Below are 14,947 nucleotides of genomic sequence, written 5' to 3' on the forward strand. Positions count from 1 at the left end.
GATCCCCATAACTCATGCATAGTAGGGCCTTTGAAGCCATTTCTAGCAGCAAATATGGCATCAAACATAGGCTAATAATATGGTGAACGAGAAGCATTGAAGGGGATATCAACATCATACCACCATTTAGCCATGTAATCACAAATGAGGGGATATCAACATCATACCACCATTTAGCTATGTAATCACAAACGATTTCTCTCAGTTCTTTCTTCCAATTGTCATCTAAAGTAGGTTGCATTTGACCTCTATTAGCTTTTGGACCATGTGCACTATCAGAGGGAGAGGAGGGTGTGACTATGAAACAACTTTTGATATCACCCTTCTTTTTAATTTTACCCTTACCCTTTTCTTGAATAGACTCCAAAGAGGGAGGAACATAGCAAAAGGGGTTGGACGCATCAGCGGAAGGGATAAATGAAGAGCCCTCATAATCAAAATTGGGGTTGGCAACCATCATCTGTTTTATACTCCTCTTCCTCCCTATTTCAACCTCTATTTTTTTTTGCCTAGATTTTTCTTCCTCAAAGTTCTCAAATTTTTCTAGCAACTCTTTCCTAATACCCCCAGTTTGTTCTACTGGTGCTACACATGGAACAATTTGGCCTCTAATACCAACCAAGTGTTGTTTCAACCTATGAATTCCCCCTCCACCTCCCTTAATTTTTTTATGACAAAATTTGCAATGCATTTGATTATCAATCATCTCAGCATATGCCCAAGCAACATCTTTCATTCTAGGAGCCATTTTCTGATATTTGGACTTGGAAATGAAAGGACAAAAGTCTGAAAATGAAAAGAAAAAAAACAACTCTTCAATGTTCATTTCTTTTAGAAAAATTACTCTTTTCAATTTCCAGATTTGCAAAAAAAAAAAGAAGCAAGGGAAGATTTGAGAAGTGAAAAAAATTACCTCTAGGCTCTAGCCTCCTCAATGCTACTCCAAAAACCAACTCCTCAATGCTACTCCAATGATTGCCCAAGAAGCTCCTCACTATTGCTCCAATGATTGCCCAAGAGGCTCCTCACTGCTGCTCCAAAAACCAACTCCAACTCTTCACAAACTCCTCACAAATGCTCACACAAATGCAATGAGATAGTTGTGAGGAAATGTGAGGGGGTTGGGTAACTTTTATAGGCTTGGGAGAGGGTAGATGCATTGAGGAAAACCTAAAACCAAAAAAAAATTGCCTTTCAAGTCCGTCTTTCCCTCCCTTCTTTGTTGCAGACCGGATCAGCCTGGTTATGACGGGCTCGGCCGAGTCGGCTGGTTTGTTATTGAATCGGCCGAGTCAGTGTCCGGCTCGGCCGGTTCAATAACGGACCGGCCTTCACACTGGTTTTTGTACCGAGCTGGCCAGAGCAGGGGTCCGACTTGGTCGACCAGGCCGAGTCCGATTCAAACCGGCTTGGTTTTAAAACACTGCTCTATTTAGTTCATCTACCTCAATTTAAAGATTTCATATGTGACTTGGTCAAAGATGATCACTCACATAAATGTGTATTTTATATTTGTAACCCTAGGGAACTTGGTCAATGATGATCACTCTCCACCAATTTTGTACTTATAAAAATATCTAATACAATATATCGTGCACATACATGTTTACAGTAATGAGAATCTACTCTTATGCTTGCATACCCTCTCTGCGTATACCTTGCTCGTATGCAAGTATTTCACATTATTGTTGCCATGCTCATATAATTGTATGTGGGCATAATGATGTGAATGTATGCATGTGTATATACTATATATACTTAATGCTCTTGCGCCTTCAAATCCCTTGTTGCATTTAACACCTTGATTCTGGATAGCCTTCTTAGTCATGACTCATAAGTTGATTGTCATTTTTGTCCTTGCCAAGTTATGCTTGTTTGGTTATTTGTAGTCCTTTTAAACAAGAATTTAGTAATAGAAAATTTGTTTGGTAATTGGTGATTTCCCTTGTAAGGTCAGGATTGAATTTATTTCCAACAATAAGATTATTGGAAAACAAAAACCTGTGACACTAAAAAATATGTTATGTAATAGCTGTACTTTTCTAACACATCTCTATTTGAACTATTATATAGAAAAGAGAACGGGGTGAAACTTGTATTGGGACATTGCGAAATGTGAAATTAATATATTGAGGCAACATGCAATGAGGATGTGATACTTTGAGTCATTCTACACTCAATGGGTATGGCTTATGTATGGGAAACATTTTCTTAAAGCATTTAAGAATGTAAAATGCATTTAGATCAAATTTCTCTTTTTGGGTTAAGAGGAAACATCCTTTATCAGGTATTGTTAAAGCAACTGTTGTTAGATCAAAGTCAGTTGTCAAAAACCCTTTAAATATCTAAATGTAAAGTTTTAGAAAAGCTTTGGAAAGAACACTTAAAAAATGTGAAGAAATAGCCCAATGAAAATGAGAACCTAGAACTATAGGATAATATGCATAAACAAGTTCCAACATAGCATAGAAGGTTGTGTTTAGCAAGAGAAGGCACTATTGACAACCATAGTCCATGAAATGTTGTTATTGTACTGCTCAATTTGGAAAGTGGAATATTTGTCAATTCTTATATCCAGTGTTATGTGGGTATGTGTCCCCCAAGCTTCCCTTCCCATGTTTTCAGGATGGGGAAACTTGGTGGGGGAAGTTTTCCATTGTTCCCTTTTGGGGAAACTCAAGGAGACACAGAAGGGGATGCTTCTCTTTTGTGGGGTGATCCTAGGCTCCCCCTTCCAAAAAATTAATTAAAAAAATGCAAAAAATAAAATAAAAACCTAAGTGAATGTAAATATCTGTTTCGTGCTTTCAGTTTTCATGTTTGTGATTTCCAATTGTTTCTCATATATTTAATTTTATTTTTTTAGGATTTCAGATGGGGTCCCCTATTTCAGGAACCTTGAAATTTTCCTTGATGTCTTCTAAAATTTGGGGGGTGTCTCCATATATTCACTGGATGTGTTTCCCTGTTCCAATGCCCCCTATCTGGAAACTTGGTGAAACATTGCTTATTTCTATGGGCGCTTTAAAAAAATAAGCAATGACCTACTCTACATTACTAAATTAGAGAATAGAAGAGAATTCGGTGAAAAAAATAAATAAGAAAAGAAAAATAGTGCGATGACTTCATTTTGATCTAGCTTGAAATGGTCTCAAATGAAAAGTAAGGAATATCAAATAGTTGGAATTTTTGTTAATGCATTAACTTTTTCAACTTTGTCATATAACATTGTTATTACTCTTTCCTTCAACTAGGTGACAGGTCCATCTTCACAAATGACTTGGATACGAAATGGGCCTACATGTCTTGATGCAAAGAACATAAGCGAAGCAATTAATAATAGGTAAATTTCTTGATGAATTGTTTCTTGTTCTCTTTAACTTGATTCTATTTGAGGAATCTGAAATGTAATGCATAATATCTTCAACTTTTTTTCCTTTCTAAAGCTTATGTGTTCATTGTTTTCTTGTTACAGTACTCTATCATCACCTATAGATCCTTTTATCCAACTAGTTTCACGAGTACAAATCACTATTAATGCAAGAACGTGTATATAGAGATCTCAAATAGAATTGACTTGTGTCCTATTATTCCGTATTGCCTCTATTCTATAATATAATTTTAGAAATATTGCTTATTAATAAAGAGATTGCTATTGCCTCTACATGGCATATAGCTAAAACATTTTCATCTGCTCGAGCACTTGGATGTAAGATAGTATTCTTACCCATTTAAGTAAAAAATAAGGTATATTTTTTGTATTTGGAAATGCTGCTTATACTAACTAATGTCTGTCTTTTGGCTGTGCTGCTGTGGTATGAGGGGCATTTCTACGTTGTCAAAATCACCAAGGACTTGCATTTTTGTTAACGCATTAACTTTTTCAACAATGTCGTATAGAATTGTTATTATTCTTTCCTTCAACTAGGTGACAGGGCCATCTTCACAAATGACTTGGATACGAAACAAGCCTAAATGTCTTGATGCAAAGAACATAAGATAAGCAATTAATAATAGGTAAATTTCTTGATGAATTGCTTCTTGTTTTCTTTACCTTGATTCTATTTGAGGAATGTGAAATGTAATGCATAATATCTTCAACTTTTTTCCTTTCTAAAGCTTATGATTTAATCGTGTTCATTATTTTCTTGTTATAGTGCTCCATCATCACCTATAGATACCTTTATCCAACAAGTTTCATGAGTACAAATCACTATTAATGCAAGAAAGAGTATATAGAGATCTCAAATAGTATTGACTCGTGTCCCTTTTTTTCCAAGGAGAAAAATTCGTAATTTCCATTAATTTCAGAAAATTACATATTGTAGATGCTAAACGCATATGCAGTAGTGTGGGCAAGCCACTTACAATGACAATACTTCAAGAAAAGTAATCCAGTAAAACCCATAAATTGGGCAGCAAGAATGAGAAAATAAACCCCAAACCAGTATGCAGAAAACAGAACTGTAGAGGATACCCATACCCATAACAACAAAACAGCAAAAAAAAAGCAAAATAAAGCACCTGAGGAGAGAATAAGAAACAGAAAACTGGCCGCCCATACTAAGAAGGAGAGGCACGGAATGAGGAAAGAGTGGCCAAGTAGCCACTCCTCCCCCACCCCCTCAAACTCTCCACCTGAAACCAGAGACCAAACTGCCCCAAGCTTCCTCAACCCCCTGCAGCAACCCTAGCAGAAAAACAGCCATGAAGCGGCCCGAAACCATGCAGAGAATGACACCTCCACACCCTAGTTCCCTCAATGCTTCAGATAACTGCAAAGGAAGGCCAGCGAGCCACCAAAAAAGGCACCATCTGCCACAGCAAAGGAACCCATCCGGTCCCAACCCGAGCAGAGGCGAGTCAGGGGGCAGAGGCGGCTAGGGCAGCCACCTCGCCCCCACGAAGAGTAAATCAGAAGACCAAAATAAAACCCTGCTCCAGTTCCGCAGCTCAGAGCAAAAACACCAAAAGACCAGCTTCTTTGAAATCCGCCAAGTAGAGCTGCGTGGAAGGGGCGAGCAGAGGGCCGCCGAAACCCTCAAGGCACAGGCACACACCACAGCCGTGCAACACAAGCGAAAGATGCCCCGGAACACTGATTAGATCCCAAGACGAGCGGACCACCAAACCTGAAACTCAGAGCCGAACCTGAGGAAAATGATATGGGTCAGCAGGAGGAAACGGGGCCGAAGATGCAACACCGTCTCAGGCTGTGCAGGACCGCAATTAGGTTTTTCTATCGTATTGACTCGTGTCCTATTATTGCGTATTGCCTCTATTTTATAATATAATTTTAGAAAGATTGCTTATTAATTAAGAGATTACTTTTGCCTCTACATGGCATATAGCTAAAACTTTTTCATCCACTCGAGCACTTGGATGTAGGATAGTATTCTTACTCATATAAGTAAAATAAGCTATATTTTTTGTATTTGGAAATGCTGCTTATAATAACTTATGTCTGTCCTTTAGCCATGCTGCTGTGGTATGAGGAGCATTTCTACGTTGTCGAAATAACCAAGGACTTGCACCTAGCCTCATTTGCACCCACTTGGGGGGGTTTTGAACTCGTATCTTCATGTTACTACAAGCTTGATCATCGTGTTCCTTGCCTTTAGACTAAACACCCAAGGGCAAATAGCATATATTTTTTATGTTTTCTTTATATTTGAAACTTATATTCAAAGTTCATTGCTTTTTAAAACCCATAGGGGAGATGTAGGAGCACCCTCCATAAATTTCTTTTTTCATTGTTTTTGTAGTTAGAGCATTTCTAGAGAAGATCTTTTCACCGAGGGAATTTTGTTTGTTTTGTTGAGGTGTCCTAGAGGACAGATGTAAATATTTGATAAGCATGAGGTGTCCTAGAGGACAGATGTAAATATTTGATAAGCATGAGGTGTCCTTTGGTTTCTAGAATGAGGGACATATGTGAATTTCCTAGAAAAGCTATTGGTTACAACTATTTTTGTTTGAGGGGAATAGTTGACTTAATGTAAAATGATATAAGGTATGAGAGTCCTAGAAAGAGTCGCTTGTCAAGGCCCATGAATTGTAGAAGGCTCCATTTGTGTATTTATTCAAAAGTTTAGACTTAATAATCTATTGAGTATTTCTATTTTATGGCGTTTCTCTGGCTTGTGTGATGAAGAGGGATGATGTCGGGTTGAACTGTAGCTCTCATAACACTCTCTCGTTTAATTAGGCCAAGTAGTTGTGGTCAAACAAATTGAAAATAAAATATGTGTATAATCCTAGACGAGGAAAGACCTGTGGAGAAATTAATAAATCACAGCGTCAGTGATCATGAGTTCTTCCAAGATGAGGGTCATTCATTCGTCCTTACACCAAGTATTAAGAAAATAGGATTCAGATTCTTCGTTGTTGAGCGAACTTCTGGGTAGGTTGAGTCCCAACCGTTGATCTGTAGCGTTAGAATCACGACTGTTGAGTTTCCAACCAATCGATTTCTATCTCTTAACAGAAGTGGGGATGGCCAAAGACTTTGTTTCAAGCAAGATAAGTCTATTGGATCCACACGAGAACATCCATCAGACTTAGGAAGGGTGCACTGAGGGTAGAGATTTTGAATACCTAATGGGTCTACGATTGTTGATTCCGATGTGAGTTCTCCATCGTCGATCCATTCCCCGAGCCTGTTATCTGCTAATTTGTACTTAGCAGGGAACTAGACCCCATTTTCCCAATGGACATGGCATCAGGAATTTTTTTTGAAGATTAGAAGTCCAACAGGGCATCTTGCCCCTTTCTCTCTCCTCTCTCTCAAATTCCGTAGCCCCACAAGGGAATTGTAGTAATTGAACGCTAGCATGATAAACTTATGTAACAGATTTAGGCAATTTGGGACCTAGTTATTAAGTGACTCAACTCTAAAGTGTTTTTTTCTCTTGATTAATTATGTTTGCTTTTCAGTGATAAATAACTAGTCGAGCTTTTTCACTCATATACCTCCAAAGCTGGAGTGCAGCTTAATAAATGGGCATTGAATGTGTCCTAATGTCTAGGGTCAATGTATATTACCATGCTAGGTCATATCCAAAGTCTAATAGAATTTGATAAAGTCTTTCTAGGATTTTTTAAATAATTAAAAATTCTCGTAGGACGGGATTTTTAATTAATTTCCTATGTAATAATGCAAATAAGGAATACTAGGAAATGTTGGTGGCATGTGGGTGCTCAAAATTCATGCTCAGAACACCATTATCCTAGCACCCATGTTGGGGCTCATAAAATGATTATTTCCCCATGAAAATCCACTTTCTCTAATAAAAGGGGAAAAAAGACAAAGGAAAAATCAAATAATAAATAACCGGGGACATGTTAAAGTCATGTTTCCAGGTCAAATGGTCAAATAAAGTGACTTGGAAAAATAAGTTGAGTTAAATGGCGATTTGGCAGCCACACAAGAGCTGATTTAGTGGCCCACAAGGTAGGCCAAGAGAACTACCCACTAGGCTGAGTTTGACTGCTAGACTAGGGGCTGAGTTCCTTCAAATAAGGAGGTCGGGATTCCTTCTTTGATTGCTCACGGATTGGATGAGGGATAAGTCCAAGTCAAAGTGAAGTTGGTTAGAGCATGTGGCAGCCCACTTTCACTTTAACCCACACATGTTGATACACAGCTAACAAAGGCATCTGTGCTGGCAGTTCAAGGAGCCCATGCAACAGATATCTAGAGCCTATACACAACAGGGAGACACTTGTTTAGCAGTGTTTTTGGTTGGGTTGAGGTGGGGGTTCTCCATGAGTTATGTGGGAGTCCTCTATAGCCACTTGTTACAAACCTGTTCCACAGAGATCTACGCTGGCCAACATAGAAGAAACTCACTACCACCTAAAGCACTTGACGACAGTCTTCAACAGTTATTTCGGCCACTTAGCAATTCGTTTTTGCATTGGGATTGGCTCCTCTATGCCACTTGTTGGTGCACTTTCTCTTGTGATTTTCTCCCAAAATTTTATAAATAAGGCTCCCATTTGGAGGTCCTGTGGTGTTGTTCTTGGTGATCCTTCCTAGGCGTGAGGTAAATTTGTGATTGTTTTATTTCTTTCATTTGCTCTCACTTAGTAGATTTGGGCCCAAATAGGGGCAGTATCGCCCAAGGGAAGGATAGGCAAGTATTTGCTTCTCCTTTGATTGTTTTGCAACTGGGTTACGTAATTTCATGTACTTGTTAATAACGTGTGTTGACCACTGGAGTGGCACCTGAAGATTTTTGGAAGACTCCATGTCCAAGGATGTACCAAAGGATGCTTGTACCATTAGAGATCATCATATCACCAGAGTTTTTCAACTCTACTTCTTCTCATCTTTTTCTATTGTACTCAAATTCCACAAGCCCTGTGGGGACAATGTAAAAGTGATACTAGTATGAGGAGTCAAGTCATGTAACAGGCCTGGGTGGCCTAGGACTTTGTCATCAAGTGAGTTTACTCTGGGAGGTTTTTTTCACTTGGTTAATTATCATTTTCCTCCAAGAATCTAATAATTAATTGAGTTTTTCCCTCCAAGCATAAAACCAAAGCCAAAGTGTGGCTTGATGGTGAGTCCTAGTGTCCAGGGTCATTGTATATTACTATACTAGACCACACAAAAAAATTCGTGGAATTTGATTAGGTCTAGGGGGTAGTTTTTTAATTTTTAAAATTTCCCGCAGGGCGGAAATTAGAATAAATTTTGTATACGAAATGTAATAATTGATGTCTAGAGAAGTTGTATGGGGTATGTGTGCTATGTTACCCACCATTTTGTGGGTAATATCTCCAGGAGAATTTTTTTTTTTCCAAAATGGTCTTCAGCTGAGAGCCCCTTGCAACCACCAACTAGCTCGTTGTGCCATTTTCTCCTCCACTTGAGCCAGCCAGGTGGTCCCTTCCCCATCTACCATGATCATATGTTTGCAGGTGGTTCTACCGAGTTTAAAGGTATGCCTTGTCATTTGGAAATTGAGTATTGTAGTTTTCTTATCATGGACACTTCTGGGCATGGATTAATGGGGGGATTCGACAGAAAGAATGGGCTAAGTTTGTACTTTTGTCCCCTATATCCCTTTTAGGAATTAACCTTGGATTCTAGTTCCGTGGGATCTCTTTTATTGACCATTTGGTTCCAGGGATGGTATTTCTCATGGTCCCGCTCCCCTATCCACTGATTCATCATTTGGGTCCACGTTCCTCCACTGGGTCCATGCACACATTGAGTCTTGTGAATTCCGAAGGTTGATGCAGCTAAAAAGAAAGATAAAATCATATATGGTCACATTCAATAGGGAAATGTACCACAAAATGCAAAAGAACAAACACATTTAGCATGCGGGAAAAAGCCAATACATGAGCTCTACCATCATCATGGCCATCACCACAGGTTCTATGAGCCTCCTTCATCATATAGGAACCCATGGTTGTCCCAACCCCTGGTGGGCAATGAACTGCCTGACCCTAAAAGGGGGATACTCACTGCTATTTCTTATACATCATGCTCTTACCCCTTTGAGCCTCGAGTAGTTAAACAAAGAAAATCATGAAAAGGCAAAAGGCATATAAAGAAGGGTGGCAAAATCAAGGCCAGGGCACCTCATGTACCACAATTGCTCCCTCCTACACATTATGTTGGTTTCTGGTAGCATCAGATGTGCTCTAAGTCTCAAAATTTGTAGGGAGGCTTAGACACATGCATTCTCCAATACCCAGAAATGTTTTGGGAAATTCCATCCGGAGACAGTTTTATTAAAATAATTAATTATTTTTAATGGAGGCCTAAGTCTAAACTTAGGAAATTAAAATAATTAAAGGGTATTAATCTAAACTGTGGGTGTAACTTCTAGAAGAAGATGAGGATCAAGCCAAAATGATCTAAGCCATTGATTAGAAGTTAATATGCGTCGTTGGTTGTCCAACAGAAAGATATAAGAAGAGGCTTGAGGGCACTTGGAGAACACACAGAGGGGAGATCATAAGTTCAATTTTCTGAAGCAGAGGCTGTTGCTGGAGAGATTTTCGATAGTGATCTTTTGCAGTGAGGGGAAGAGATAGTATCCAAAGGTAAATCTCTCTTTGAGTGAGTCGATAGAGAGTTAGGATTTCCAAATCAAGATTTGTTAGTGGCAGAGGGAGCAGCGCAACAAAAGCTTCAGCAAAGAGGGGTTTCTGGTGTGACGCAGTTTCTGTAGGCAGTTGCTGGGCAAAAAGACATCAGAAGGAAGAAGAGAGACACTTGAGGGAATTTCTTCCTCTGAGAGTTCCTAGCTAGGGAATTCGAATTCTCATTTGCTGAGCAGTAGTAGGAGAGAGGAGGTCATTCGACACTTTCGTTTCGCAGAGATGGCAGCCACTAGGTTGAGAGATCAGGATCGGTTGGATGGTGCATCGAACTATGTGATTTGGAAGGCGAGGATTTCATGCCTTTTGGATGAGCATTTTCTCAAGATCTACGTCGACAACGTGGTTGCTGAGCCCGCAGATCTAGATTTGCTCAAAAAGTACAAGGGAGAAATGACTAAGACCAAGAGAATGATCCTCGACGGAGTGAAGGATCATGTAGTCTGTCACATCGCTAGCAGAGACACTGCCAAGGAGATGTGGGATGCCTTGTCGATGCTATATCAGGGATCTTTTGAGCAACGGAAGATGTACTTGGAGCAAAAGATGAGATCTATGTAGATGTAGAAGGGGGAAAGCATTGATCCTTTCCTCACTAAGATTCAGGAGACCCGAGATGAGCTGGCAGCTGTGGGGTCAACACCTCAAGGTTCTGAGATGGTAAGACTAGCCCTAAATTCTGTATCTAAGGAGTGGCAAGTCTTTTTCCAGAGCATCCTAGGCAGGGCGACTTTGCCAAACTGGGATGAAATGTGGTCAACTCTTAAGCAAGAGGAGTTGAGGAGAGACTTGGTCAAGTGTAAACTTTACGGAAGCAGCGATAGTGGGTTGAAGCCCAAGGAGGAGGAAGAGAATGCAACCCTCACATCCAAGGGGCAAGAGAAGCAACGGAGGCGGAAGAGGGACGTCTGGAAGATTAAATGCTTCAGGTGTGGTGAATTCAGTCACAAGCGTGATTCGAAGGCTGCACCTGCGAAGATCGAGGAAGAGGAGTTTGCCATGGCAACCTAGATACCCCCAGGAGGGAGATGGGGTGATCTAGAGCTGTAGTTCGAAAGGATTGTAGATGGGCAGAATCCTTGAGGATCCCACCTCTTGGATCAATTCCTTGCTATGGGAGCCCAGATCAGAAGTAGCAGGATGGACTAGTGTCAGTTGGTGCAAAGGAGTGCCAAAGTGACAGTTGCAGTGGCTAGGAGCGCCAAAGACTGAGCAACACAGAGAAAAATTGGCAGCAGTGCAGTTGGCACAGAGCTGAAGTCAGCAGCAACATAGAGGCTTCAAAGGGTCAGCGCAGAGACTAGCAGCAATCAGAATTCCAACAACGAGATGCATCATACTAAACACAAGTTCAGTAATTGGGATGCTTTTTGTTGCTGATGCAGCAACAACAACAGTTAGAGAAGGGTGCAGTGCAGATGCAGTATTGGCAATGGCAGTGCCAGTAGCAGCACAGATGTAGAATTAAGAGGGAGTTGCGATACAGATGCAGTGTTGACAGTGGTAGGGTCAGCAGTAGTACAGATGTAACATTTGCGTAGTTGTTGGTGGATAGGATGTCAGACATCAGCAACACAGAAGGAGATGTTACGGAACAGAGTGATGCTTCACAAGGTGCATTGCTAGAGCACATTCCTTGCTAAGGGGGAGTGTTGATTTTTGGTAGCATCAGATGTGCTCTAAGTCTCAAAATTTGCAAGGGGCTTAGACACATGAATTCTCCAATAGCCAAAAATCGTTTTGGGAAATTCCACCCTGAGACAGTTTTATTAAAATAATTAATTATTTTTAAGGGAGGCCTAAGTCTAAACTTAAGAAATTAAAATAATTAATGGGTATTAATCTAAACTGTGGGTGTAACTTCTAGAAGAAGACGAGGATCAAGCCAAAATGATCTAAGCCATTGATTAGAAGTTAATCTGGGCCGTTGGTTGTCCAACAGAAAGATATAAGAAGAGGCTTGAGGGGCACTTGGAAAACACACAGAGGGGAGATCAGAAGTTTGATTTTCTAAAGCAGAGCAGCTGCTGGAGAGATTTTCGATAGTGATCTTTTGCAGTGAGGGGTAGGGATAGTATCCAAAGGGAAATCTTTCCTGGTCGGAGAATACTCAACAGAGAAGAGAGAGAGAGATTCAGTGGAGGCAACATAGAGCCAAAGAGGTTGATGCAGAGCCATGCAGAGGCAGCGTAGAAGCCAAGAGGGAATCCAAAAATTTGCTGAAGGAATTGATTGCAGAAGCCGAAAGTGGGGTGTGAGGCTGGGAGGTGCAAATTGAAGTTTGTGGGTAGAAAATCGATTAGCTAAAGGGGTGATGCTGGGCTGATGCAGTGGTTGCGCAGAAGCAACGAGGGGCAGTTCATTCAGTGGCAGGATCAACCAAGATTTACAGTGATAGTGTGAGGTAACCTCACTTATCTCTCTATTAGTGATATCCTTTGTAACTGGATTGCTGGGAAGACATCTAGAGATTGTATTAAGAAATTACTACTGCATAATAATAAAACCCCAGAGCTGCTGCACTGGTTTTCCCACATTGGGTTTTTCCAGGGACATCTGTCCAAAAATAACTGTGTAGATGCGTTGCGTCTTTCTTTCTTGTTTCCGTATTTTATTTAAATGGTGAAGGTTGTAAAATGAAACACTGAAACAAGTACACTGCAACCTTCACCATTTAAATAAAATAAGGAAACAGGTTGTAATCGCGATAACAACGATATTATCGCGATTCGATCGGTTGTTATCGCTACAGGGGCGGACAATGGGTTATAAACACCAAAAGATTGGAGGAGTTTAGGGCATCATGGGCACAAACAGGATGCACTGTGGTGTCAGATGGTTGGACCGACCAAAAGGGGAGAACCCTTATCAACTTCTTGGTTAGTTGTCCCAAGGGGACAATGTTTATGAAATCCATTGATGCATCTTCACATATCAAAGATGCAAAAACTTTATGTGATTTGCTGGATGTGTTTATTTTGGAGGTGGGTGCAGAACATGTTGTCCAAGTCATAACGGACAATGCTGCAAATTATGTTGCTGCTGGCAGGATGCTTATGGAGAGGCATCCTACTTTATTTTGGACACCTTGTGTTGCACATTGTATTGATTTGATGTTGGAGGACATAGGGAAAATTTCCTTTGTCAAAGATATTGTTAAGTCATCAAAAAACATTACAAAATTTATATATAATTGTACATTTGTGCTTAGCTTGATGAGAAAATTCACCAACAACAAAGAGTTGGTGCGCCTCTCCATTACACGGTTTGCCACCAGTTTCATATCTCTTCAATCCCTCTTGAATTCTAAGTGGGATGTGAAGAGAATGTTTCTTTCAGAGGAGTGGCGTGCTTTGACAATGAGCCGCAAACCAGAGGGAGAGGCCATATGCAGATTAGTTTCATACCAGGAAGACTTCTGGGCAGGAGTGCAGGAGGTGTGCACCATTACTGAACCTTTGGTAAAGGTTCTTCGATTAGTTGATGGTGAGAAGCCCACAATGGGCTATTTGTATGAGGCTATGGACAGGGCCAAAGAATCCATTTGGGCCTACTATGATGATAAGGGAGATGAGGGGTTTCAAAGATAACTCCTATGGGAAGTGATTGATGAACGATGGAACAACACACTCCATCGTCTCATTCATGCTGTAGGGATCTACCTGAACCCCGCATTTTCTTACCCATGTAGGTTCGTATTTGATGCTGAGATCATGGATGGATTCTTAATTTGTGTTCAGAGGATGATGCGATCTCCAGCAGAACGTATAGAAATCTCCAAAGAAATTGAGACATACAGGATGGCAGGTGGCACATTTGGTTTTGACATGGCTGTGATTGATAGGACGACTAAAATGCCAGGTATTTTTTAGTTTGTTTCAAATTTCATTGTCTCTTCAAGTTCATAACTTCATACTTTGCTTCAACTTTCAATTTTTTTTTTTAATGTTTATTTAAAATTTTATTTGTAATTTTGTTGTAGATGCATGGTGGAGAATGTATGGTGCTAGGGTACCCCTTCTGCAAAAGCTTGCCATTTGAATCCTCAGCCAAACATGTAGCTCTTCAGGATGCGAGTGCAACTGGAGTGTATTTGAAAAAATACACAACAAGAAGAGCAACAGGTTAAACTTAAAATATTGCAAATTTCCAAATAAATTTTTGAATTCATTAAACAATATTTTTTTTATAATTATTATTTCATGATCTTTGTACAGGTTGGAGTCCCAACGACTTAATGACATGGTCTACATCTACTACAATCTTCGATTGTGGGTGAGGCAACTTGAGAGGATACCTGATATGGAGGCCATCTCATTGGATGGGATTGACACCACTACTGCATGGAGGGTTGAGGCCGAGAGGCCTTTCATGGAGTTTGCCAATGATTGGTTAGAGTAGGAGGAGGAGGAGGAGTAGCAACATGAGGAGGAGGTGACACCACCTACCCGGGCTACCCCTGCCACCAGTAGAGGACGTGGTCTACCTCCTATAGCTCCTAGTTCTTCAGTTTTTAGAGCACAGCAGAGTCCACTGTCAACTCCATCGGCATCTACATCTAGAGGGAAAGGGAAAGCTATTGCATTCTCTCGCAAGAGGGGCAAAGGAAATCAGTAGTATTAGACTCTAGTTATTTGGTTCATTTCATTGTATATGACATTATGACTCATGATATGAGATACATTATTATATTTTTTGTTGATATTTTGAGGCTGAGTTGGGATTCAGGAGTCAGGACTTACTATTCAGTATTCAGGACATGATTCACTGTTGTGTGTGATGTAGCACTAGAAATGATATTACACATCTTATATATTAGTTCTTT

At 40.2% G+C, this 14,947-nt stretch overlaps 1 protein-coding gene across 1 annotated transcript in view; it reads left to right on the forward strand.

The window, feature by feature from the left end:
• The window catches only part of LOC149177613 (uncharacterized), a 382,857-nt gene that overhangs the window by 17,972 nt on the left and 349,938 nt on the right, over positions 1–14,947 (forward strand). The window contains exon 4 of the mRNA XM_089423439.1: positions 3,255–3,343. Within this exon, the coding sequence (XP_089279565.1) occupies positions 3,255–3,343 (89 nt within the window). The remainder of the gene's footprint in view (positions 1–3,254; positions 3,344–14,947) is intronic.

Source organism: Pinus tabuliformis, chromosome 4_1 (assembly GCF_031772625.1).
Source record: "Pinus tabuliformis cultivar Carrire ecotype Pingquan chromosome 4_1, CPIR1, whole genome shotgun sequence".
NCBI lineage: Eukaryota > Viridiplantae > Streptophyta > Pinopsida > Pinales > Pinaceae > Pinus > Pinus tabuliformis.